Source organism: Erinaceus europaeus, chromosome 17 (assembly GCF_950295315.1).
Source record: "Erinaceus europaeus chromosome 17, mEriEur2.1, whole genome shotgun sequence".
NCBI lineage: Eukaryota > Metazoa > Chordata > Mammalia > Eulipotyphla > Erinaceidae > Erinaceus > Erinaceus europaeus.
Window position 1 is genome coordinate 58,392,437 of NC_080178.1, and position 27,986 is coordinate 58,420,422.

At 41.7% G+C, this 27,986-nt stretch overlaps 2 protein-coding genes across 5 annotated transcripts in view; one reads left to right on the top strand and one right to left on the bottom strand.

Annotated features, from left to right (window-relative positions):
- The window catches only part of PRCP (prolylcarboxypeptidase), a 104,288-nt gene extending 103,343 nt beyond the window's left edge, over window positions 1–945 (bottom strand). Inside the window, exon 1 of the mRNA XM_007537109.3 lies at window positions 488–945. Coding sequence (XP_007537171.2) covers window positions 488–661 — 174 coding nt within the window. The 5' untranslated portion in view covers window positions 662–945. The remainder of the gene's footprint in view (window positions 1–487) is intronic.
- Window positions 946–3,629: 2,684 nt separating this feature from the next.
- Window positions 3,630–27,986, top strand: part of DDIAS (DNA damage induced apoptosis suppressor) — a 29,911-nt gene continuing 5,554 nt past the window's right edge. The window contains exons 1-6 of one of the 4 annotated variants that reach the window (XM_060176753.1): window positions 3,667–3,765; window positions 5,320–5,531; window positions 9,225–9,350; window positions 12,330–12,458; window positions 16,922–17,083; window positions 18,735–18,852. In XM_060176753.1, the coding sequence (XP_060032736.1) occupies window positions 12,337–12,458; window positions 16,922–17,083; window positions 18,735–18,852 (402 nt within the window). In that variant the 5' untranslated portion in view covers window positions 3,667–3,765; window positions 5,320–5,531; window positions 9,225–9,350; window positions 12,330–12,336. Of the gene's footprint in view, window positions 3,766–5,319; window positions 5,532–9,224; window positions 9,351–12,329; window positions 12,459–16,921; window positions 17,084–18,734; window positions 18,853–27,986 lie in introns of those variants that run through there. The other 3 variants (XM_060176754.1, XM_007537110.3, XM_060176756.1) reach the window with 3 other exon arrangements.

A 27,986-nucleotide genomic window follows, 5' to 3' on the forward strand; every position in this document is an offset into this window, starting at 1 on the left:
TGCGGAGCCTAGTCTGACAGTAAATCATTGACAACAGGAGCGGAGTCACCCCATCTCGGGGCCCCACCACTCTACTGGAGGGTTAATAGTATTGTCCTGTGGAAATGATACACATGTACAAACCATTGTGTTTTACTGTCGACTGTAAACCATTAATCTCTCCAATAAAGAAATTTTAAAAAGTAAATGTAAAATAAACAAATAAAGGTAGGAAATGATGACTATGGTTATAATAAAATGTAATTATAAGGGTAAAAAATTAGTTCCCAGTACAGTTGTTGACACTTGGCGTACAACGACTCGCGTCCCGCTATTAAACAGAACTGGACTTGGACTGGAGACCCCCATCTGGAAAGCGGGAGCCAGCGACCAGACAGGTCCCAGGCCTTCGGAGTGGGAAATTCGGGTGGTTCCTGCGCAGCGCCGGGTCGGTTGGCTGGGGGTCGCGCCGCCCCCTCCGCGCCCCCCACTCCCGCCCCGCTCTCACCTTCTGCGGGAAGTAGTGAGTGGAGAACTTCTTGTCTACCGCATGGCGGGCGGCTAGGCTGCTGGGCCCGCGCATCCTGTGCAGGGCTCTGGACGCCGATGGGGCCGGCAGCGCGGCGCCGGGAGCCAGCAGGGCCAGGAGCAGCGGCAGGAGCGGCAGAGCGCGGCGCCCCATGGCCACTGCGGGCGGTGAGAGCGAGACCCGCGGGAGCGCAGCCCGAGCCCGGCCGCCGCTGCCCCGCCCGCCGGCCCGCCGCACACAGGCCCCGCCCCGGGAGACCAACGCCCCCGGGCGGCCTCCGAGCGCTCGCAGGTCCGGGCCAGGGCGCCCCAGGGTGCCGCCGCGTGTCACGCCCCTTCGCGTGATACCCGCTTCCAGGCGCTCGCACTACCTGTCTGTCCCTACTCGGTAGGCCACCCTCCAGTGCCCCAGGTGAGCGCTCCTGCGGCTTGCACGGTGGCCCCTCGATTCATGCCCACCACCGTACCCCTTAGCCCCGCTTTCAAATCCAGCTGAGTGCTTTGGGGTAAAGAAAAATCTGGCAGTTCTACCGCTCATCTGAGACGTCCCCGGTTCTGGGAAACCACGGAGCAGTGGCTGCAAAGGCATAAAGAGTCAGCAAAACAGATCACTCATTTTGCTGTGTAGTTGTCAAGCACCCAAGTCAGGCCCCTTGTGTCATGTTCAAGTTGCTGGAGAAAGGAACCAGAGAGAAGATAGCACAGCCCGGCCTTCCCAGCTGCAGAAACACTCTCCAGGATAGAAAAAAAGAAAAGTCTTAGTAAGACCTAGTCCTTGTGCTATCTCCACAACCAAATGACTCTGCAGGACAAGTGATCACTTCTTGATATTATGAAATGGAAAAATAGATGAACACAGAGTGCGTACTCTCCTGATACAACCTATGTAGGCATTTTAATCTATGTGCCTGGTAGAGATTTGTATTTCCTCTGTGATATAGGGACATATAGCCTAAGTCTATATTTCCTCTGTGCCTGATGGGCCTCACAGTGACTGCAGCTGTTGTACTTCCACATTCCTAAGTTAGTAGGTCCAAGGCAAAGGTGCTTGAAGATAAAAATGACTAGAGAGGTGGTCTGGGATGTGGCACAGTAGCTAAGGCACTAGACTCTCAAGCATGAAGTCTTGAGTTCAATTCCCAGCAGCACATGTACCAGAGTGATGTCTAGTTCTTTCCCTCTCTCCTATCTTTCTCATTAATAAATAAAATCTTTAATAAAAATGACTAGGGAGGAATCCAGCTGGCTTGGGACTGATGCATCTAGGTTTCCCTATCTCTGTCTGCACCAAGGCCAAGGATCAGGTGCATATATTGTAACTATGTGAAAGATTGCCTTTGTCTGTTTTCTGCTTACTTGGACTTGATAAGTCCATCTGGTCTATTCCCCCGCCCCTTTTGGGGGTACTGCAATGTAAGCAGAATGTGTGCTTTTCCATGGTGCGGGAGAACTTCCCAGAGTGATCCGGAGTCTTATATACACACTGGTGTATAAAACTAATATTTGTGTCACTCCAACTGGCTCTGGTCTCATGTTTGGGGATAATTTCTGCAACAATTAGATATGGCACTCTCCATTTTTTATGTAACTGCCTGTGTCTCCCTTTATCATTATTAGAGTTGCTTTTGTTTGTTTTTACCAGAGCACTGCTCAGCTCTTGCTTATGATGGTGCTGTGGACCTTTGATGCATCAGACATGAAAGTCCTTCCACAGAACCATTATGCAAACTCCCCAACCCCATCACCCCCTTTTTTAAATTGTCACTAGAGTTTGTCCCCTGCAGTGCCTGCATGACTAATCCACTAATTGTGACAGCCCTTCCACACACACCCTTTCTTTTGTTGCTAGAAACAAAGAGAAATTCAGGGGTAAGAGGAGGAAATAAGACACCTGCAAAACTGCTTCACAACTTGTGAAGTTCCCCAACCCCCACCCCCTGCAGGTAGGGACTTGGGCTTGAACCTCAGCCCTTGCACATGGTAGCATGTGGGCTCTACTAGATGCACCACTGTTAACCCCAGTTATCTCTTTCTTAGCCCATCACCAACTGTACATCACTGAGACCAAGATCTGATACTGTCTGAGCCTAAATTTACTCTGAATGATCTAGTAAATCTATTTGAATCGTTTCACAATGGTGCCTATCTGCGTTGACGATGGTAATAATCATTGCTGCCCTTCACTACATGTCACTACTTCAGTAGTTGTGATGACACAGATGTCATCTTAGCCAACACAACCATCGGTCACCATCATCTTCTGTGTGGTGATTGGCACTGCTGCCTGTGATGAGGAAATTGAGGCGGGGGCAGGGGCAGGGACGCACTTGGCTAAGTGCACATATCACCAAGCACAAGGATCCAGGTTCGAGCCCCCACTCCCCATCTGATAGGCGGGCGCTTTATGAGTGGTGAAGCAGATCTGCAGGTTTCTATCTTTCTTTCTCCCTCTCTATCTCCCCTTCCCTCTCAATTTCTCTGTCCTGTAAAATAAAGGAGAAATGGCCACCAGGAGCCCTGGATTTGTAGTGCCAGCACCGAGCCCCAGCGACGACCCTGGTGGCAATACCTACATACATACATACATTCAGCGGGGGAACTGCCTTGGGACACTGGAAAGAAGTGGACACTCTGAGCCCCTGTAATCAACCTAGCAACTTTCGATGGAACCCTGTCCGTGGGTCACCCAAAACCTCATGGCCTCCTTAAAACCCGTCCCTTCAAGGAGGTCGCCTGGGACCCACGAAGCCACGGGGTCCCGGCCCTTTCTTGCAGGTCCTGTTCACTTTAGTCTCAGGGTCCCCCGGCCAGCTGTGGGTTGGGGCCCGGCGACACTACCCGTGGGAACCGCGTCCCCTTTCTACGTCGCCGCTCTGCCACCGCCCTCCCCCCGTGTTATCTCCCTTGCAGTCACTCCGCAGAACCTCAGTGACAGGCGCCTCAAGATGGCCCCAGTCCTTTCTGAGTTTCCCTCCCTTGGTCAGTGCAGACTTCACAAGCTGAACCACTTGCCCCCAGCGGAGGAGGAGTTGCCTCCCCCAGAGTATAAGGACAATGGCCGGTCCCACAGGCTACCAAGGAGCCGGCGTAAGCTCCGCCCCCGCAGCGCCTTCTCATTGGCTTCGAGAAACTGCTGTCAGCCACTTCCGGCGGAAGAAGAAGCGGGAGATTCGACCGACGGATGCTGGCTGATGGCGGAGCCCTGTGTACTGCTCCTCCGAACTCACTCTCAGACTGGCCCCTTGGGATCGCGCTCAGGTGAGGATCTGGATTTCTAGGCGCGCAAATGCGGGAGAATCCTTAAGAGGTCTCCTAACGCCATCCTCACGGAGACTCAAATCACTGCGCTGGCTGTTTTCTGGGGTCTGTCTCCTCTGACAAGTGGTCAGGATGGCGGGGGAGTAAACCGACCGGTGGCTTTAATGTTAGACTGGGTGCCATTGCGACCACTGAGCGGGCGTTTGTTGAGCACTTACTGCTACGGTGAGGTGAGCGGCCGCAGTCGGAAATTCAGAGAGGATTCAAGTGGCTCTGCGAAAAGGAGGTTTTCAGACAGCCGTAAAAGAGGACCTCTGCCTGGCGACTCAAAGCCACTCGAGTCGCGAGCTTTTGCGTGAAGGGGAAAAGCTTGATGCAGTTTCAGTCTCCTGGAGTGAAGGCTGGAGTCAGTTACTGGAAACAAACAGCCTCCCTTGTTTGCCAAAAGGAGTCTGTTTTTATACAAGTGCAAATGGGGAAAGGCTAGAAAGTCAGGAACTAGATTGAGGGAAAAGAAGGGAAGGATCCCAGATGCTCCAGTGTCTCCTCAGACTTCCTCCTGCAACAAAGTGTTTGTTGGTAGACCTTGCCAATTCTTGGTTATGTCGATAGTGCAAGGCCAGGAAAGGGGGTGTGAATAGTTCACCTTTTTCTTACTCCAAGCTTAGTGTCATTGTACTAACTGCTTGCAAAGTACTGATACGTTGATCCCTAGTCACCCTCCCCCTTGCCCTAAGGCGGTAGCACACACCCTGTTCTTTAGGGGGCTTATTTTTACTTAAATGGTCCCTAGGCAACTGGACAAGCATGCTCCAAGCAGGGACGTAAAAACTCTCTTCCTTTCTTCTTCGTATTCCCAGTCCAACCTATCCTTTCTTTCCCTGCTTCCAGAGCACTGTTCAGCTCTGGTTTACAGTGGTGAGGGGGACTGAATCTGGGACCTTTAGTGCCTCAGGCTTGAAAGTCTTTATGCATAAACATTATGCTATCTTCCCAGCTTTTCTTTTTCTTCAACACCTTGACCATCACTTAGCTATGATAATCACATTCTAGTTGATTCTTCTGTCTTGTAACTTCCAATCTGGTCTCCACATTGGCAGACTATACTAAAAGACGTATCTAACTATGGCCCCAGTTAAAAAATTTTCAGTCAGGGTCCTATGGTGGAGAAAGATGACTAATTGGTGGAGAAAGTAGTATGCTGACACCTGTAATGAGATGAGAAGCTGTATAAATGAAGGGGGCTGGGGAACATAATGGTTACACAAAATGGCTTATATACCTGAGGCTCCAAAGGCCCCAGGCTCAGTCCCCAGCACCACCATAATAAGCCAGAGCTGAGCAGTGATCTGGCCTTTCTGTATCTCATTAAAATAAATAAAAATTAAAAAAAGAAACTGTACACATGTGACAACCATCTTGTAAACCATCATTTCCCCCAGTTAATTGATTAAAAAATAGTTTTCAGTCACTGCTATTTGTCACAGATTTCGAAGTAAAACACTTAACTTACTGTTCACTCTGTTCTGACCATTGCTTATCTTTCCATCTCAGTTTAGTCTCTTAAGCCTCAAGTTCCAACCACACCGAAAACATGAGTTCAAGTTCCTGAAATTTGCTATCCTTCCTCACCTTCAGACCTCTTTTTCCATGAGAGGGAAGGAGAACTAGAGCATCTCTCTGGGACATAGAAAACTGGGGTTTGAACTCAGCACCTCATGCTTGAGAAACTGATATGCTATCCATTATGCCACCTTCTGGGCCCGGTAAGAGGTACATATATGATCATTCAGATTTCCTGAGCCTTTAGAGCATTGGGGGTGCTTTTTGTCTCTTGACTCTCCTAAATAAACCCTTGGTGCTTGAGTAATAAGAGCATCTGGTTGTCCTAATAGTCTCTAATTTTGAGTTTCTGAGAAAACTTCAGAGGGATCAGTGTTTTTCAGTTTTGTCTTTTTTTTCTTGCCTCCAGGGTTATTGCTGGGGCTTAGTGCCTGCACCATGAATCCACTGCTCCTGGAGGCCATTTTCCGCCCCTTTTTGTTGCCCTTGTAGTCTTGTTGTGGTTATTATTGTAATTGTTGATGTTGTTCGTTGTTGGATAGGACAGAGAGAAATGGAGAGAGGAAGGGAAGCCGGGGAGAGACAGACAGACACCTGCAGACCTGCTTCACCTCCTGTGAAGTGACTCCCCTGCAGGTGGGAAGCCAGGGGCTCCAACCAGGATCCTTACTCCGGTTCTTGCACTTGGCACCATGTACACTTAACCCGCTGCCCGACCCCCTCTTTTTTTTTTTTTACAGGTATGCAAAACATAAACCTTTTTATTACAAAGATGTGAAGTGAAAAAATCATACAGAAACAATGTTGGGGGGGTTCAGTGGTGGTGCACCTGGTTGAGCGCACATGGTGCAATGCGCAAGGACCCAGGTTCAAGTCCCCAGTCCCACCTGTAAGGGGAAAGCTTCACGAGTGGTGAAGCAGTGCTACAGGTTTGTCTCTCTGTCTCTCTTCCTCTCTATCCAACCCATCCCTCTCGATTTCTGGCTGTCTCTATCCAATAAATAAAGACAATAAAAAATAAAATAAAATAAGAAAGAAAAGAAACAATGTTAGGCTGCCATAAGAGTTACATGGATTTTTTTTTCTTTATTGGGTGACTAATGATTTAGAGATGACAATAAAATACAATAGTTTTTGCATGCATAACATTTCCCAGTTTTCCACATAACAATTCAACCCCCATTAGGTCCTCCTCTGCCATTATGTTCCAGGACCTAAACCCTGCCTCCCACCCGAGTCTTTTACTTTGGTGCAACACACCAAATCCAGTCCAAGTTCTACTTAGTATCTTCCCTTCTGATTTTGTTTTTCAGCTTCTGTCTACGAGTGAGATCATCCCATATTCATTCTTCTGTTTCTGACTTATCTCGCTTAACACAACTCCAAGCTCCATCCAAGATGGGGTATGGTGAATTTTTACTAGAGCACTGCTCACCTCTGGTTTATAGTGGTGCTGGGACCTTTGGTGCCTCTGGCAAGGAGGAAGTTTTGCATAACCTTTGTGCTGTTTCCCCAGTTCATGTCCAATTCTTAATGGGTCTGTGCTAATGAAGGTTACTTTTGGAAAATAGCAGAGCAATCCTGGAATGGGTTGTTGCCTGGGACTAAAATCCCACCCTCTGACTTCTTGGGGACAGAGGCTTATAATAGTGCCAGGAAGGGGCTTAAATTTGGGAACTTGGAGCCTCAGACCTAGAAATCTTTTGCATAATCACTGTGCCATCACTCTGCCTTCTCTTAATTTATTTGTTTTTCCATCTTCTACACAGAAGTGAAACCATACAATATTTATTTATTCTTCTCTACCTGAATTACCATAATACTCTTTAGGTCCATCCATTTTGCAAGTGACAGGATTCATCTTTTTTCTACAACTGAGTAGTATTCCACTGTCTATAGTCCATCCTTTATATCCATTCATCCATTCATGGCCATTTCAGATCATTTCCATATGTTGGCTATTGCAAATAATACTTGAGAGAATGTGCTACCTACATATTTTTGAATTAATGTTTTCATATTTTACGTAGGTAAATAGACATCGAATCACTGAATCATAGTCTTACTAGCCTTGATTTTTTTTTTTTTTTGAGAAATCGTTATATTTTCGTAGTAATTTCTCCAAATTACATTCCCCACCAATGGTACGTGAAGGTTCCTTTTTCTCTACAACCTTGCGGATATTTGTTTCTTTATTAGACATTCTAGTAGGTGTGAGGTGGTAGGTATTTGTGGTTTTGATTTGCTTTTTTTTTTTTCCTCCATGGTTATTGCTGGGGCTCAGTGCCTGCACTAAGAATCCACTGCGCCTGGAGGTCATCTTTTTTTTGCTACTACTCTTGTTATTGGATGGAACAGAGAGAAATTAGAGGGGAGGAGAAGATAGGGGGAGAAAAAGATACCTGCAGACTTGCTTCATTAATTGCAAAACCGCTCCCCTGCGGGGGGGGGGGGGGTGTGTGTGCTTGAACTGGGACCCATGCTCCAGTCCTTGTGCTTCACACTATCTGCGCTTAATCTGATGCACTACCGCCCAGCCCCCACCTTTTATTTTTTTCCAGAACACTGATCAGCTCTGGCTTATGGTGATATGGGAGACTGAAGCTGGGACTTCAGAGCCTCAGGAATGAGGGTTTTTTTGCATAACCATTATGCTATCTACCCCCACCTGATTTGCATTTTTCTTAATAATTGGTGACAATAAACATCTTTCCAAGTGCCTACAGGGTTGTTTGCATGCCTTTATTGAGTTATTTGCAGAAATGACTACAGTATGATGATTGAGCAAATATTTTGATGGATTAGGAAGCAAACGTGATTCTAGGCCTGATCCCATTGGCAGTTTCTTGATCTTTGATGTCTATTGAAGTTTTAGTTATTTAATCAGATGGGGGACTGTTAGTGATTTGCTTAGGGAATACAACCCTCCATGCCTCCCCCCCTGCACCCTGCAGCTAGCCAGAAGAAATGGCCAAAAACAGCCAGAATGGCACTCCCTCCCTGCCGGATTGCAAGGCCATAAAATGCTGTTGGATGTAGGTGTGAGCATCTCAAGACAAAAACTTTGGCTTCTGTGTCCCTGACGAGAGGAGACTGTAAAGGCCAAGAAGACTGAGAGGCTGGGGTAGGGGGCCTCCCCCTCTCTCTTCTCTCCTTTCCCTCTTCATTCTCTATTTCTCTCTTGCCTACATACCAGAGAGGCATGTACTTTTGTTTTACCAGAGCACTGTTCTCTGGTTTATGGTGGTGGTGGTGGGGGGGGGGATATTGAACCTGGGATTTTGAAGCCTCAGGCATAAGAGTCTGTTTGCATAACCATTATGCTATCTACCCTCCACCTGACGCTTGTACTTTTCTATCTCTCTCCATATGCTCAAGAAATGTTCAACTCCCAGAGAGGATCTTCTTCTTGTCTCTTAACTGCCCTTCAGCAGACCACACAGTGATGTGGAGCCCTCCCAAGTAATGAACCCAGCTGGATTACGAACTTCCTTAAAATAGGAACCACATGTTACACTTCTCTAATTTTACCCTATATGCAATCCACACTACTTAATTATTTTTTTCCGGGATCTAACGCTTCATAAGAATTATTCTAGATTTTCTAATCTAGTCCAAAAGAGAAAATGTATGGGGCACGACTTTTCAGAAACAAGTAAGGCACCTTCTGAGAATTTGTTAATGAGGATGTTCAACTGTAAAGCCACCAGATAACAGATTAAAGCAAAGAATGATAAAGTAATCTGAGAGACTGAAATGGTCTCGGGATTGATGGTTTAATTATAACCACATTGATTGCAAGTATGGTTTACCATTAGACAGTCCAAATAGGTTAGACCAGCCATTTTCTAGCTGAAAGTTGTGAGAATTGAAATCGGGTTCTCTGCCTATTCCAGAACTCTGCTGCTATACCAGTAAGGCAAACATCCATGTAAACAAAAAATCTGGGCTGGGGAGATGGCATAATGGCTATGCCAGAAGATTCTATCCACAGCACCAAAGTAAGCCAGAGCTGAGCTCAGGTAAGAAAATAAATATATAATTTACTTTATTATTATTTTCTTTATTATCTTTACTTATTGGCTAGAGACAGCCAGAAATCAAGGGGGGGGGGGTGTGATAGAGAGGGAGAGAGACAGCTGCAGCCCTGCTTTACCACTTGCAAAGTTTTCTCCTTGCAGGTGGGAGCCAGAGGCTCAAACCCAGATCGTTGCTATTGTAACATGTGCGCTCAACCAGATGCACCACCCAAAAAAAATCATGTGCTCCTAGTTTGCACTTCCTTTCACCTAGAACAGCTTCTTCTCTGATATATAGGGATTTAGGGGGTCAAAAATCATTTTTTTTTTTTTTTGCCAGAATATAATTCCTTGAACTAGACCAGGCAGGGACCTTGATTGTTTTGTTCATCACTTACTAGTATCTCCAACACTTGATATGTCACAACAGAACAGTAACTAAATATATCAAGCCTGTTAAGTGGGAATATGGCTTGCTGTGATGGGGCTGAAATACAAAATCACCACCCATCCGAATAAAATTTAATTCATAATTAATTGCAAGAGATACCACACAAATGACATTGTTCCCAAGATTATCAGTTTCTGTAACCTAACCTTCATTCAGTTTTTGGTACTTTGTTCACTTATCTGTCCAATTCAATTATCTAACATGAATTTATCACATTGCAGGTTAAGCAGTATGGATTAATAAATACCACAAAGAAAAGCTTTGAAAAAGGCAGGGATAGATAGCATAATGGTTATGCAAAGAGACTCTTATGCCCGAGGCTCCAAAGTCCCAGGTTCAATCCCCTACACCACCATGAGCCAGAAATGAGTAGTGCTCTGGTTAAAGAAAAAGAAAAAGAAAGAAAAGCTTTGAAAATAGCAAAGGGGAAACTTAACAGTCATTGACTGAAAGGATAGTTTTGCATTTTTGCCCACAGGCAATAAGTGGGGAATCCTTTTGCCACTTGCTGACAATATCAGGTGAAACAAACAGTAAGATTAACTTAATGACATTTTTCACTTTAGTTCTCAAATGTACTGTTGTTATGATTTTCTAGGCAGTACTTACTTGATGCACTAGGTGGCGAAAAGCCCCTAAAGACAGTTTAACTGGCCTTTTCAAAAATGATAACACAGCAATAGTGCTTTCACAATTAGAGTTGAAATTAATCCTCAAATATGCAGGTCTGTGTAAGTTTTTTTTTTATTTGTTGAGTGGTATACCAGAGTGTACATTTTAGTACCAGATGTGCCTTGGTTTTTATTGTTTTTCTCACAACACTTAGCAGTGTCCTAAACCTAAGCCATAACCCACTTCCTAAAGCCTAAGTTTGATGACCGTTGTGTAAAGAATATGATTTGAGGGCCAAGCAGTGGCGCTCCTGCTTAAGCACTCACAGTGCTCAAGGACCCAGGTTCAAGCCTCAGGTCCCCACCTGCACAGGGAAAGCTTCACAAGTGGTGAAGCAAGGCTGTAGGTGTCTCTGTCTTTTTCCTTCTCTATCTCCCCATACCTTCTCAGTTTCTCTCTGTCTCTATCCAGTAAGTAAATAAAAATCACCATTAAAGGGGCCTGGCGGTAGCATAGCGGGTTAAGCGCACATGGAGCTAAGTGCTAGGACCAGCATAAGGATCCCCGTTTAAGCCCCCAGCTCCCCACTTGTAGGGGGGTCTCTTCACAAGCCGTGACGCATGTCTGTAGGTGTTTTTCTCTCCCTCTCTCAGTCTTCCCTCTCGATTTCTCTCTGTCCTATCTAGTAGTAACAATAACAACAACAATAACAACAATGGACAACAAAAGGGGGAAAGATGGCCTTCAGGAGTAGTGGATTCGTAGTCAAGGCACTGAGCCCCAGCAATAGCCCTGGAGGCAACAACAACAAAAGAATATCGGGGGTCAGCGAATATCAGTAGTGCAGCGGGTTAAGTGCACAGGGTGCAAAGCGCAAGGTCCAGCATAGGAATCCCGGTTCAGCCCCTGGCTCCCCACCTTCAGGAAGGTCGCCTATCATTTGATGGTTGTAAGTTAATAGCTATCATTCCTATGTCGTTTTGGAGCTTGGCAAACTAGGGATTTATTTTTTTTTTCCCTTTATTGGGGGATTAATGTTTTACATTCAACAGTGAGTACAGTAGTTTGATATGCATAACATTTCCCAGTTTTCCACATAACAATACAGCCCCCACTAGGCCCTCTGTCACCCTTTCCCAGGACCTGTACTCTTCCCACCACCACCCCTATCCACCCAGCCTAGTCTTTTACTTTGGAGCAGTACACCAATTCCAGTACAGGCTGCACTAGGGGTTTAAAAAATTATACCTTATGAGATCTTACTTTGGTTGGGGGGGAGGACATGAAGCGAATAGGTTTAATGCAGTGTGGTAATGAATAAATTAATATATAGGGGGTCAGTTAACCGAAGAAACTTCTAAGTGAGCTGTTTTGCAGGCCCTGGGTGTTTTGTTTGTTTGGTTTGATTTGGGTTTTGTTTGTTAGTTTATTTATTTTTACTGAGAAAAAGAAAGTAAGAGAACCAGAGCATCATGCCAGCACAAGCAATGAATGCCTGGGACCAGGCTGGGGAGCTCATGTTTGAGGGTCCTGAGAGTCCAAAGCTTTTTCTGCCCCAGAAGGTGGTACAGTGACCAGAGCTTTGTGCGCAATAGTTTTCTTTTTCTATTTTTTTCTAAATATTTATTTTTTTTAAGTATTTTATTTATTTTATTTTGAGAGAGATACAAAGAGAGAAAGACACAGAGAGAGGCACCAGAGCACTGCTCAGCTCTGACTTATGGTGGTGCAGGGGATTGAATCTGGGCATTTGGAGCTTCAGGCACGAGAGTCTCTTTGCATAACCATTATGCTACCTACCCCCGCCCTCGCTACAGTTTTCTTAACAACATGACTATATAGTTTTCGTAAGACAGAAAAGTAATAAATGTTAATGAAATTAAACATGTGCGATTTGTCATGGCTGTTTTCTTCTACAGGCTACATATGAAACCAATGAATAAAAGGAGAAAATTTCTTCTTGCCTCGGTTCTTGATCTCCAGAATTCAAGCTTTCTATATCCTTCATGTCAAAAGTGCTTTTCTCGATTGATCCTGCTTTATAAAAGGTAAAAGTGGAGTTTATGAGCATTCAAGAACACAGGCAATTGTACATTATAGATTTCCTTTGACTCAAGGACAAGGCAAGCCAGGATTCAATATAACAGGATTTATCTCTCTAGCTAGCTCTTTTTTAAATCCTATAATAGAATTGAAGGGAAATGTTCTGTTACAAATGGGACATTTCTAAGTTTTGGCTAAATACTGCTTTGGAAATAAATAATTTCTCAGAGACTGTATCAGAACTGGTTCTAATGCTTAGCCTACTTCCAGTACATCCTAGAAGATGGGGTAGGGAGCAAATATACTTGTTTGCTTTTTATTTTCACACAATTGCCCCCAGGTGAACTATCCTGCTGGCCATACATACATTGTTAAAAATACAAAGTACATTTTTTTCCCCTCCAAGGTTATTGCTGGTTGCCTGCACTACGAATCCACTGCTCCTGGAGGCCGTTTTTTTAATAAGTACTTTTAGACATTTAAACTTCATACTTTCATTTAAATTTCTCATTTTTAATGAGAAATACATACTGGTGAATATTATCCACATAAGCAAAAACTCTGTCCTTAATAATTTTGAAGAGTAGAAAGGGTCCTGAGACCAAAAGCATCTGAAAGCTGCTATTCCATAGCATGATACTTTGGAAGTAAAGGTTCCTTTGGAAGCTAAGCCAGAGAACTGATGTGACTGTATTGTCTCTATCCCTGCATCTCAGACTGTGAACTGAGGAGCAGCTGTGTTGGCATCACCTCAGAGTAGGTTAGAGATGCAGACTTTGTGCGGGGCAAAGGAGATAGCATAATGGTTATCCAAAGACGTTCTCATTCCTATGGCTTCAAAACCCTAGGCTCAAAACCCATGTCACCGTAAACCAAAGCTGATAAGAAAGGAAGGGGAGGAGAGGGGAAAGGGGGAGAGAGAGAGAGGGAGAGGGAGAGAGGGAGGGAGGATGGGTCTGGATCTTATCCAGATTTACTGAGTCAAAACATTTATTTTTAACAAGGAATTCAGGTGATCTGCATGTGTATACTGTAGTTTGAGCTCTATAGTATTCCTTACTAATACTAATTATTATTCTTACTGTATTCCCAAAAGATCGAGGAAAGTATACCAGTAAACACCTCCACTGTGTGTGTGTTTGCTTAAGGTGTGTTTATGTATTAGTGCTGGTAGGCCTAGTTCATGTTCAGCCCTACTCTATTTTCAAGATGATTCATTGTTTACCATGTTGGATTTGGTTTTTTCCCTTGCTTTTATAGCTTTTATATAAAAAGTAACTCAAGTTTAAGAATCCAAAGCCTTGGATTTGGGTCATAATATTCAGTTACACTTGATACTTTCCATTTGGAATAAATACCTAGTCCACATATCAAAATGAAATTGTTGAAAACTTCAAAATGCTGATACATATTAATCTAAGATTCTGAGAATTTTACATCAGGTCTAAGTGTATTATTGATATATGGCACACTTAAGGAAAGTCTAATATGTTCTTAAAAATTAATTTGTTTCACTGGAGCTTGGTACTACTAAAGTTTTAGCCACTGGTAAGTCAGTTACCTTTGTTTGACTCTATAGCCAGATGACAGCACAAACTGCAGAAGATTTGAGTAAGATTATGTAATTGAAACAGATACATCGTCAATGTGACAAAAATAAATAGAACAAACCTAATAATGACGGTTCGAAAGCTTCTCACCTGTAGAATTAACTTTTGTTCAAAGCAGTTGCCTTGGAAGTTGTGGGTATTAGGCTCCCCCTAGTGGTTATCTGATGTCAATCAAGTTTTTGGTTTTTTTTAAATTTATTTTTCCTTTTATTGCCCTTGTTGTTTTTCATTGTTGTTGTAGTTATTATTGTTGTTATTATTGGTGTCGTCATTGTTACATAGGACAGAGATAAATGGAGAGAGGAGGGGAAGATAGAGAGGGAGAGAGGAAGATAGACACCTGCAGACCTGCTTCAGCAAATAGGGAACCAGGGGCTCGAACTGGGATCCTTCCTCAGGTCCTTGGGTTTTGCGCCACATGCGCTTAACCCGCTGCGCTACCACCCAACTCCCTGATGTCAGTCAAGTTTATACAACTGTCTTTATCAATGTTTTCTATCAATATATGCATCTTGCCATTTCTTTATAAGCCAGATTGTTAAGTCCTAGAAGTAGCCATTACCACAGATGTTTTAAAAGGTCAGGTTGCTAAATTATTAACAGAAAATGGGCATCAGATATAAAGTATTACAAACATGTAGAAAAAAGGGGAGGGGTAAAACCTATATACCACTGATAGTAATCATATTTAACATAACTATGAGGAAGATGCAAACACTTTTTAAAAAGGGGGGGTTTGTCATGAAAAATTCAACATTTATTTCTAATTTTATGTTTACTATTATATAAGAGTGAAATGCTAAAGTTATGGAGATTACTTTATGGTTCAGAGGATATTAAATACCTCAACCAGTTTTTTTACTTGCACTTCCCATATTCCAAGTACAACCTAGCACCATACCAAAGCCTCTGGCAGCTTTAACAAAAGCTTTATTAAAAAAACCAAAAACAAACATTCACATGAGCAATGGAAATAAAATAAGAAGCCAGTACATAAACTAAGAATGAGAATTTTTGACAAAACTTAATGTCTCAAAAATACTAAACACCTTAACAGAAGGAAGAAAAAAACACTTTTAACCAAGAAAGCTTTCTTTCTTTCTTTTTTTTTAAAGATTTTATTTATTTACTAGAAAGATAGGAGGAAAGAGAGAAAGAACCAGACATCAATCTGGTACGTGTATTGCTGGGGATTGAACTCAGGACCTCATGCTTGAGAGTCTAGTGCCTTAGCCACTGCGCCACCTCCTGGACCACACCAAGAAAGCTTTTAAAGGAACTTTTTACCTGTTTCTTTGTATCATGTGATCATAGACTTTGAACATTGAAAAGTCATGGTATTGGCCAGTCGTTGGACACACCAAGTAGAGCACATATTACAGTGTGCAAGGACCTAGGTTCAATCCCCTGGGGTGGGAATCTTCACAAGAGGTGAGACAGTACTGCAGTTGTCTACCTCCCCTCCCCTCTCAATTTCTCTGTTTCTATAAAAAGGAAATAAGTAAAATATTTTTAAAAGGAAGTCAAGATATAAGAGATTTAAGAACTATCAAGACAATAGTTACATTGGACATGCTTTTGACCAGAAAATCTTTGACTGTGAAAACATTGATGTAAAATCAATTAATTTTTTGTGATCTGCTAAATTCTCAGCAGATTCCCATAGATCTTTTTTTTTTTAATATGTATTCCCTTTTGTTGCCCTTACTGTTTTATTGTAGTTATTCTTGTTGTCGTTGTTGGATAGGACAGAGAGAAATGGAGAGAGGAGGGGAAGACAGAGATGGGGAGAGAAAAGTAGACATCTGCAGACCTGCTTCACTACTTGTGAAGCAACTCCCCTGCAGGTGGGGAGTGGGGGTGGGGCATGAACCCGGATGCTTACACAGATCCTTGTGCTTTACGCCACTTGCGCTTAGCCCGCTGTGCTACCACCCAACTCCCTAAAATTATTTTTATGGGAAGGGCAGTGACTCACGCGGTTAAGCGCACACATTACAGTGTATTAAGACCTGAATTCAAGCCTCCAGACCCCCACCTGTAGGGAGAAAGCTTTGTGAGCAGTGAAATAGTACTACAGGTCTCAGTCTCTCTCTCTCTCCCCCCCTCTCCCCCCCCCCGTCTCTGTCTCCTCTCCCCTTTCAGTTTCTCTCAGCCTCTATGCAAAATAAATAAATATTTTTTAAAATTTGTAAGAAAATAAACAATCAAAAGAAGAAAATTGTTTATAGTGGAGAGAAAAATGGAAGTACATTCTTAATCTATTAAGTGTTTCACACATATTCATTATTCTCTTTTAGATACTGTTCTCCCTACAGGAGATAGACTATTAAATTTCAGGTTGTCTTTTTGGCATGGTACTTACTTCATTATATTTAGTTTTCCTGTATGGTGCTACTTAGATTAGTAACTACAGGTATAATGAATAGAGACATTCAAAAGCAGTTGGTGTAAAATAGTTTAAGAAGAATGTAAGTTGTAAAAGAGCATTAATATACAAAGCATACTTTTGGGAGTCAGGCGATAGTCCAGTGGTTTAAGCGCACCATGTGGCGCAAAGCACAAGGATCCCAGTTCGAGCCCCCAGCTCCCCACCTGCAGAGGAGTCACTTCACAGGCAGTGAAGCAGGTCTGTCTGCAGGTGTCTTATCTTTCTCTCCCCCTCTCCCCCTCCTCTCTCCATTTCTCTCTGTCTTATCTAACAACAACAATGAAAAACAAGGGCAACAAAAAAGGGGAAATAAATAAATAAATAAATAAATAAAACAAACCAAAAAAAGCATACCTTCCTGGATTTGTTTTTCATTATGTAGAAAACCTTTTCGTGACCATCTATACCTTTTTCTTCTACTTTCCAGGTTTAATTGTCCAAAATGTGGGTTTACTGGTGAAGCTGAAAATGTCAGTTACAGATATAAGCTTTCCTTAAAAGTTGCAGAATCGAACCGATTGCTTGGCATTACTGTCTTTGGAAGCTGCTTAGATACATATTTTGGTTTTACAGCTACTGATTTGCACAGGTAGGACTGATTTTTTTATTAATGATTTAATATTGATTTACAAAATTATAAGGTAACAGGTATAATTCCACACCATTCCCATCACCAGAGTTCTGTGTCCCCAATCTCTCCATTGGAAACTGCATTAATTCTCCTAAGATCACAAATATGGGTTGCCTATTACTTCTATAAATATATATGTATCTGCCCTTATTTTTCTATGACCCTGCCTTCTCTTTCTAAGTCACACCTACTACTTCTACTTCTGAATGTCCTTCCCTTTTTCTTCTTCTTTTTTCCCCCTCTTCTCTTTCTAGGTCCTGATAGAATTGGAGTTCAGAATCTGATCATCTTTTCCTAACATTTCTCCCCCTCTGAGAGTTAGGCTAAAATTCTTTGAGGTGCAGAAGGTAGAAGGTCTGGCTTCTGTAATTGCTCCACTGGAAATGGGTGTTGGCTAATCGATTTATATCCCCAGCCTGTTTCTGTCTTTCCCTAATGGGGTAGGGCTCTGGAGAGGTGAGGTTCTGGGACACATTGGTGTAGTCAATCTGCCCAGGGAGTTTACGGTGAAGTCATAGTATCATCCACTACTTAGTGGCTGAAACGTAGTAAGATAATAAAGCAGAACAAAATGTTTAATGAATAGGAAGCATAAATTAGGAATAGAGCATATGGGAATAGTGATCTTAGGATGGATAGAAAGCTAGGAAGTCTATTTTAGGTATAGTCCTAGAGCCCCATTACTGTGGTAATTTTTGTTGGAGCTTGATAGCTAACCTACAGGTAGACTAAAAGTATTGTTTGGAAAGATGGTGTCAGGGTTGAGAATAGGACTGCAAAGTTGTATCAGGGCAGAGAGTAGCTCCCATACTTGAAAATATGTAAGTACAATTAACTATTTACCAGGTAAATCTGACCTGGGGCCCGTATCTTATTCATACTTAGCACAGGAGTCTGTATAACCTGAGTCCATGGTCTCAGGTAGGAACATTAGTCTGCACTCATTTAAGGACCAGTCTTCCTCAAGTGGCAAAGTTGACTTGACCCAACCTCCCTTCAGAGAGTGGGACAGAAGTAGGACTGTTTTAAGCATTCTTTTTCCTGTTTACACCTTTAGTAAAGATATATCTTAATCTCACACCATCAGTTCCTTTATATATATTCAAGTAACAGAAACATGTTTATTTCCTAAATGCATGATGGTGTTAAACCTAGGCTCCTTTTATTTAGGCTAACTTAGTTATCAGTACACTAAACTACAAAGCTAATCCATTAGAGAAATGGGAAAGAAAAATAGTTTGGGGCAGAATTACAGAAATTAAAGTTAGCATTCAAAGGTCCCTTGAGGTGGGAGATTTATGTGAGGGAACATTTGCAAACCAGAAGTTAAAAATTTTGTCACTGGTATGGCAACATTACTTACATAGTTTGACCTATTAAGTTCTTGGAATGAAAGAGCATATATGTAGGCTTTTTCTCCCTTCATTTTTTTTTACCCTTCTTCCCTAACTGCTTGACAGAAGAAATCTATGTCAGCATGTTTGCTACTAGGGTCTCAGGTGATGGAGTCATGCCACATTTTCGAAACTATCTTCTGACTTATGGCAAGTTAAAATTCCAGAGTTTATCTCTTCACTTTATTTATTTATATTTATTTATTTCAATCCAGGTTCATTCAGGATCCTAATGAAATTCCCAAAACACTGGGCAGTGATGCAACTCAGAGCCTACTAACTAAAGCAGTTGAAACTTGCTTTGTTGGACAAAGCTTTGTTTTTGGAGTGACGGTAATTGAGATTAGCTTTCTTTTCATATATATATATTAATTTTCCTATTGGGGGATTAATGGTTTACAGTTGACAGTAAAATACAATAGTTTTTGCATGCATAACATTTCCCAGTTTTCCACATAGTACTTCAACTCCTACTAGGTCCTCCTGCCATCATGTCCAGGACCTAAACGCTCCCCTCCAACCCCAAAGTCTTTTACTTTCTTGTAGCAAACTTTTTTTTCTCTTTATTATTTTTACATTTTTTTATTAATCTTTTTATTTAAAAAAAAGACTAACAAAATCGTAGGATAGGAGGGGTACAACTCCTCACAATTCCCATCACCAGATCTCTATATCCCATCCCCTTCCCTAGCTTTCCAATTCTCTATCCCTCTGGGAATATGGACCCAAGGTCATTGTGGGGTGAAGAAGGTGGAAGGTCTGGCTTCCGTAATTGCTTCCCCGCTGAACATGGGCATTGACTGGACTGGTTGATCCATACTCCCAGTCTGCCTCTCTCTATCCCTAGTAAGGTAGGTCTCTGGGGAAGTGGAACTCCAGGACATAATGGTGGGGTCCTCAGTCCAGGGAAGTCTGGTCGGCATCATGCTGGCATCTGGAACCTGGTGGCTGAAAAGAGAGTTAACATACAAAGCCAAACAAATTGTTGAACCATTATGGACCTAAAGGCTGGAATAGTGCAGATCAAGTGTTGGGGGGGGGGGGGGCGTACTCACTGCAGACTCTTGTGTACTTCTGCTTTCAGGTATATATTTTGACCTAGTTTATGGATACGTCTAAACATATGCTCTATCTCAGGGGACCTGGTGTATATCTAGGTTTGGGGACTTTGTTAGGAAGTGAACCACCTGGAATGGAATTAGAGAATACTATGAAAGGAAAGGTCTCACCTGAATGATGAAGCTGAAGGCTTGTCATTCCACACCTGAAGTCTCTGGACACAGTCTGAAGTGAAGCATGCTGGGTGGCACTCATTGCGTTCATTAGGTTGCAATCGGCGGATGCAATATTATTTGATATGAATTGAGGAAAGCATGCAGGAAAGTGCACCCCACCCTAATGTTCCAGGACTGGGGGAAATATAGGCTCTATAGTGAAATGTGTGGTTCCTGCTGTCTTAGGGTTCAAGAAGACAATGGATAGTTATTGTTATCATCACATTATTTGGTAATTGGGTTAACTTTGAAAAGTTCCTTTGTTAGGGTTTGCTGTATAATATCAATTTTCCCCCTCTCACTTTAATTAAATAGTGATTTATATGACTACAATTTAATAGGAATGTACATAAACAACATTCCCACCACCAAAAGACTGTGTCCTACCCACCCATCCACCTCTGCCCCCCCACCACCACCCCAGGAAGCTGAATGTCCACCCTCCCCCTCACCACAGGGTGTTTACTTTGGTGCCCTACTCTCAATTTAGTCAGATCCTGTTTTTAGTTTCCTTTTCTGTTCTTCTTTCTCAACTTCTATTTATGAATGTGATCATCCTATACTCATCTTTATCTTTCTGACTTAGCTCACTTAACATAATTCCTTCTAGCTCCATCCAAGATGGGTCAGAGAAGGTGGGTTCATTGTTCTTAATAGCTGCATAGTATTCCATTGTGTATATATACCACAGCTTTCTCAGCCACTCATCTGTTGTTGGGCACCTGGGTTGCTTCCAGGTTTTAGCTATTATGAATTGTGCTGCTATGAACATAGGTGTACATAAATCTTTTTGGTTAGGTATTATGGAGTCCTTGGGGTATATCCCCAGGAGAGGAATTACTGGGTCATATGGAAGGTCCATGTCTACTCTTGTGAGAGTTCTCCAGACTGCTCTCCATTGAGGCTAGACCAATTTACATTCCCAGCAGCAGTGCAGAAGGGTTCCTCTGTCCCCACAGCCTCTCCAGCATTTGTTGCTGCTCTCCTTTTTGATGTATGCCATTCTCACAGGAGTGAGGTGGTATCTCAATGTTATCTTTATTTGCATTTCTCTGACAATCAGCGACCTGGAGCAGTTTTTCATATGTTAGCCTTTTGGATCTCCTCTGAAGTGAATGTTTTGTTCATATCCTCTGCCCATTTTTAAATGGGGTCATTTGCTTTTGGTGCTAAGTTTGCTGAGCTCTTTGTATATTTTAGTGATTAGTCTCTTGTCTGATGTATGGCATGTGAAGATCTCCCATTCTGTGAGGGGTCTCTTTGTTTGTATGATAGTTTCTTTGGATGTGCAGAAGCTTTTCAATTTAATGTAGTCCCATTGGTTTGTTTCTGTTTTAGTCTTCCTTGCAAGTGGGTTTGTTTCATCAAAGATGTCCTTGAGGTTTAGGTGCTATAGAAAAAGGAACTGATTTCTGGATTTCAATTTCTTCTAACTTAGTGTTTGCATAGAGGAATGCCACTGGCTTTTGAATGTTAATCTTATAGCCTGACGCCTTACTGTTTTGCCTGATGATTTCCAAAAGCTTCTTGCTGGATTCCTTAGGTTTTTCTGTGTATACTATCATGTCATCTGCAAATAAGGAGAGTTTGACTTCTTCCTTTCCAATCTGTATCCCTTTAATTCCTTGCTCCTGCCTGATTGCTATGGCAAGAACTTCCAACACTATGTTGAATAGTAATGGTGATAGTGGGCAGCCCTGTCTAGTACCTGATCTGAGGGGAAATGATTCCAGTTTTTCACCATTGAGTATGATGTTGGCTGTAGGTCTGCTATATATAGACTCCACTATCTTCAGGAATTTTCCATCTATTCCCATTTTTTGTAGTGTTTTGATCATAAAGGGATGTTGTATTTTGTCAAAGGCTTTCTCTGCATCTATTGATATGACCATGTGGTTTTTGGTCTTGCTTTTGTTGATGTGGTGGATCACATTGATTGATTTACGTATATTAAACCAACCTTGTATGCCTGGGATAAACCCCACTTGGTCATGATGAACAATCTTTTTGATATACTGCTGTATCCGGTTGGCTAGAATTTTGTTCAATATTTTCGCATCTATGTGCATCAGAGATATTGGTCTGTAGTTTTCTTTTTTGGTTGTGTCCCTGTCTCCTTTTGGTATCAGGGTGATGTTGGCTTCATAGAAGCTGGCAGGGAGTATTCCAGTGTCTTCAATCTTCTGGAAGACTTTTAAAAGTAGAGGTATTAGTTCTTCTTTAAAGGTTTTGTAGAATTCATTTGTAAAACCATCTGGTCCAGGACTTTTATTTTGGGGAAGATTTTTGATAACTGTTTCAATTTTATTAGCTGTTATGGGCCTGTTCATGTTATCCACTTCCTCTTGACTTAGTTTTGGAAGTTGGTAGGTATCTAGGAAATCATTCATTTCTTCCAGGTTCTCTAGCTTGGTGGCATATAGTTGTTCATAGAAGCCTCACATGATATGTTGAATTTCTGCAGTGTCTGTTGTGATATCTCCTCTTTCATTTACTATCCGATTTATTTGGGTCTTCTCCCTTTTTTGTTTTGTGAGTCTGGCTAAAGGTTTGTCGATTTTGTTTACTCTTTCGAAGACCCAACATTTACTTTCATTGATCTTTTGTATGGTTTTCCTATTCTCAATGTTATTTATTTCTGCCCTAACTTTAGTGATTTCTGTCCTTCTGGTTACTTTAGGATTCCTTTGTTGTTCTTCTTCTAGGTCTTTAAGATGTGCAATCAGGCTGTTTATTTGTGATTTTTCTTGTTTCCTAATGTGTGCTTGTATAGCTATGAACTTCCCTCTTAGCACTGCTTTAGCTGTGTCCCAAATATTTTGATAGCTTGTGTCTTCATTTTCATTGAACTCTTGAAACATTTTGATTTCTTCCTTGATTTCCTCTTTGACCCAGAAGTTGTTAAGAAGTGTACTGTTGAGCTTCCACATTTTGGCACTGTGACTAATCTTTTGTTGATTGTTAAGTGTTAGTTTAATTCCACTGTGGTCTGAGAAGATGCTTGGGATGATTTCAGTGCTCTTGAATTGGCTGATGCTGTCTTTGTGGCCTAACATATGGTCTATCCTTGAGAATGATCCATGTGGATTTGAGTAAAATGTGTATTCCAGTTTCTTGGGATGAATGACTCTGAAAATGTGCAATAGTTCTAGTTTATCTATCTCTTCATTTAGCTCCCTTATGTCTTTACTGATTTTCTTCCTGGATGATCTGTCAAGTTGAGATAGTGGGGTGTTGAAGTCCCCTACTATGATTGTGTTACTGTTAATATATTGCTGTAGCTCTTTCAGTAGCAGTTTGATGTATTTAGATGGCTTCTCATTGGGTGCATAGATATTAATAATTGTTAAGTCCTCTTGATTGACTGATCCTCTGAGCATTAAGTAGTGTCCATTCCTATCTTTTTTAATCTTATGTATTTTAAAGTCTATCATGTCAGATATGAGAATAGCTGTTCCTGCCCTTTTTTGTGGGCCATTGGCTTGTATGATAGTTTTCCATCCTTTCACTTTAAGTCTGTGTTTGTCTTGTTGAGTTAGGTGGGTTTCCTGTAGACAGCAAATTGTTGGGTTGTGTTTTCTGATCCATCTTCCTACTCTGTGTCTTTTAATAGGTGAATTCAGGCCATTGACATTTATTGATATCAAAGATTGAAGATATTTTAACGCCATTCTTGTAGAGTTTTAGAGTGTTTTGATATATGGCCTATTTGTGGTGGTCTGGTTGTTTATAGGAGACCTTTCAGAAGTTCTTTCAGGGCAGGCTTGGTGATGGTTGCTTCCTTCAACTGTTACTTGTCTGAGAAGGTTTGATGCTTCCATCTAGTCTGAATGACAGTCTAGCAGGATATAGTATTCTTGGCTGAAAGCCTTTCTCATTGAGCACTCGATAGATATCTTGCCATTCTCTTCTGGCCTGTAGTGTTTGTATGGAGAAGTCTGCTGCTAATCTTATGGGTTTTCCTTTGTAGGTGACTCTTTGTTTTTCTCTTGCAGCCTTGAGGATCCTTTCTTTATCCTTATTCCTTTCCATTCTAAGTATGATATGTCTTGGTGTCTTTAGGTCTGGGTTAATTCTGTTTGGGACCCTCTGGGCTTCTTGAATCTTTATGTCTTTGGTGTTGTCTAGACTAGAGAAATTTTCAGCTATTATGGCCTGGAGAATGCTTTCTTCCTCTCCTTCTCTATCTTCCTCTGGTAAGCCAATAATGCGTATATTGTTTCTTTTGAAGTCATCCCATAGGACTCTGTTGTTGTTTTCACCATCTCTTAATCTCTTTTTGAGATCTCTTACTTCTTTTTTAGTTATCTCTAATTCATCCTCAATCTTGCTAATTCTGTTTTCAGCCTCATAGATTCTATTCTCTCTGCCCTCTACTGCTTTCTGGAGTTCATCTATTTTGTTGCCCTGCTCTGATACTGTTTTAGCTTGTTCAGCTAGTTGCCTTCTTAGCTCAGCAATTTCAGCTTTCAGCTCTCTAATAACCATGAGATAATTAGAATTTTCTTCCATATTCTCATTTGTTGTTCCTGCATTTCTGATTACAATTTTTTCAAATTCTTTACTCCTGTTATTATTTCCTTAGCTAATGTTTGGATGTTGAACTCGTTGTTTTGTGCTTCACCCTCTGGAGGACTTTTAGCTGGACTCTTGTCCTGTTTCGAATCTCCAATATTTTTTCTTGTTGTTTTAACCATTTTATATATTATGTTATGAGTTCCCTTTATCAGTACTTTTCAAATTATTGATTACTATTGCCTGGATTGACTTGTGTCTAAGTAATTTAATTAAAGGGTTTACCGTGGTGGAAGATAACAGTTTTTTCAATCCCTGAGTTGGAGCTCAGTGGTGTAAAAGCCTCCTTTTTTTTTTTCTTCCCTGTAGGCTATGGGATCCTGAGGGCTTTTAAACTATCAATAGGCTTCTTAGCTTAATCACTGACTCCTGATCAAGAGATAAAGCAGGGTGTGGCAGAGATAATCCAGTGGTTATGCAAAGAGACTTTCACAGCCCCTCAGCTGTGCCACCGAGGTATAGGTCTTCTCCTGAGTTTCCTGGTTAGATCTCTGTCCCCTGGTGTCCCTTCCTGTACTGCTCCAGATTCTGAGGGTAGTAGCAATGGAGACTCAGAGTTGTACTTGGTGAGTCTCTGGGGAGTCCTTTCCTCCCTTCAGCTGTCCCCTTGTTGTGGAGCAGCCTGGACGTGGTGTCTCCACTGATAAACTGTTGAACTGTTAGCAGTCACTTAATCTCTTTTTAGGCCCTTCTCTCCTCTCTGTCACCAGCCACGCGTGTTTTTACTCATGGGTGATTTACTGGGTTCCTGTGGTCATTCTAGTCCTATCTTGTTTCGGTCCAGGTGGTCTCCTTTGGTATTCCTAGTTGATCTGGGAGAGGAGAGGACAGGAGACGAGAGGAGAGGAGAGGAGAGGAGAGGAGAGGAGAGGAGAGGAGAGGAGAGGAGAGGAGAGGAGAGGAGAGGAGAGGAGAGGAGAGGAGAGGAGAGGAGAAGAGAGGAGAGGAGAGGAGGGGAGAGGAGAGAAAGCTATCTGCTGCTCGTAGCTCTGCCTCCGGAACGAACAACATTTTTTATATACTGCTGTATCCGGTTGACCAGGTTCTTGTTTAATATTTTGGCATCTGTGTTCATCAGAGATATTGGTCCTATAGTTTTCCTTTTTTGCTGTTTCCCTATCTACTTTTGGTATCCGGGTGATGTTGGCATCATAGAAGGTGGAAGGGAGTATACCTGTTTCTTTGATCTTATGGAAAAGCTTTAGAAGTCTGGGTATTAACTGTTTGCTGAAGGTTTTGTAGAATTTGTTTGTGAAGCCATCTGGTCCAGTACTTTTGTTGTTAGGGAGATTCTTAATAACTGTTTCATTTTCTTTGTCTGTGATTGGTGTAATTAGGTTTTGTAGTTCTTTTTGGTTAAGTTTTGTAAGGGCATATGTTTCTAGGAATTCTTCCATTTCTTCCAGATTTTCTAGCTTGGTGGCATATAGTTCTTCATAGAATTCTCACATGATTTTCTGGATTTCTGTGGTGTCAGTTGTGATATCTCCTCCATCGTTTACGATTCTTTTAATTTGAGTCCTCTTTTTTTTTTTCAGTGAGTCTGGCTAAGGGTTTGTCAATCTTGTTTAATTTTTCAAAGGACCAACATTTGGCTTCATTGATCTTTTGTATGGTTCTCTTATTTTTGATGTTGTTTATTTCTGCTCTAATTTTAGTGATTTCTGTCCTTCTGGTTGCTTTAGGGTTCCTTTATTCCTCTTCCTCTAAGTCCTTAAGGTGTGCAGTAAGGTCACTTATTTGAGCTTTTTCTTGTTCTTTAATATGTGATTGTATGGCTATGAGTTTCCCTCTCAATAGTACTTTGGCTGTGTTCCAAATATTTTGATAGCTTGTGTTTTCCTTTTTATTTGTTTCCAGGAACATTTGAATTTCTTGCTTGAGTGTCTCTCTGACCCCTGAGAAGATACTTGGGATGATTTCAGTGTTCTTGAATTTGTTGATGCTGTCTTTGTGGCTTAACATGTGGTGTATTCTTGAGTATGTGTTGTGTGGATTTGAAAAGAATGTGTATTCCAGTTTATTGGGGTGAAGAACTCTGCAAATGTTCAGGAGGTCTAGTTTGTCCATCGCTTTATTTAATTCTCTTGTTTCTTTGTTGATTCTCTGCTTTGTTGATTTGTCTAAGTGTGAGAGTGGGGTGTTAAAGTCTCCCACTATTTTTGTATTACTATTGATGTATTTTTGTAGTTCTTTCAGTAGGTGTTTGATGTATTTAAATGGTCCCTCATTGGGTGCATAGATGTTAATAATTGTTAAGTCTTCTTGGCTGATTGATCCTCTAATCATTATATAATGGCCTTGCCTATCTTTTATTACTTTATTTAATTTAAAATCTATTGTGTCAGAGATGAGAATGGCTGTTCCTGCCTTTTTTTGTGATCCGTTAGCCTGTATGATAGTTTTCCATCCTTTCACTTTAAGTCTCTGTTTATCTTGTTGGGTCAAGTGGGATTCTTGTAAGGAGCATATGGTTGGGTTATGTTTTCTGACCCATCCTCCCACTCTGTGCCTTTTGATGGGTGAGTTTAAGCCACTGACATTTATTGATATTATGGATTTAATGTATTGTATTGCCATTATTCAACAATTTATTTGCTCTGATATATTGCAAGTAATATAGTGATGTTCTTGTTTATAAGAGGTCTTTTAGGACCTCTTTTAGAGCAAGCTTAGTGATGGTTGCCTCCTTTAACTATTGTCTGTCTAAGAAGGTTTTGATCCCTCCATCTAGTTTGAATGAAAGTCTAGCAGGATATATTATCCTTGGTTGAAACCCTTTTTCATTTCATTCAGGGCTCTATAGATATCTTGCCATTCTCTTCTGGCTTTTAGAGTTTGAGTGGAGAAATCTGCTGATAATCTTGTGGGTTTTCCCCTGTATGTGACTTTTTGTTTTTCTCTTGCAGCCTTTAGGATCCTTTCTTTATCCTTACTTCTTTTCATTGTAACTATGATGTGTCTTGGTGTCTTCAGGTCTGCGTTGATTCTGTTTGGGACTCTGTGGGCTTCTTGAATCTTAGTGTCCTTTCTGTTGTTCAGGTCTGAGATGGTTTCTTCTATAATTTCCTCTAGAATGTTTACTTCCCCTTTCTCTCTTTCTTCCTCTGGCAGGCCAATTATATGAATGTTACTTCTTTTGAGATCATCTCATATGTTTCTGTTGTTGTTTTCAGTGTCTCTCAATCTCTTTTTGGGATCCTTTACTTCTTTCTTAGTTTTCTCTAGCTCATCCTCTGTCTGGCTAATTCTGTTTTCTACTTCTGTTAGTCTGCTTTCCCTCCCCTCAGCTTCTTCAGTTCAGCTATTTCAGCTTTCAGTTCTCTAATTACCTCGAGGTAGCTAGTATTTTCCTTGAGGGTCTCATCTGTTGTTTCCCTAATTCTGCTAGCCCTTTCCTCCATATTTGTCTTCATTTCTGTGATTATTAAGTTTACTATTGCTTGCATAGTTTTCTTATCTATGGTTACTTCTGACTGATTTGTAGTTTCTTCTGGGCTCTTGCCTTCATTGTAGTAGCAGTTTTATTTGCTCTTGGTTTAACCATTTTTTTTTATTGATGTGATTTTTATTTTTCTGTTCTGTTGTTCCTCAGTTGTTGTGTTTTGAGTATAAGCC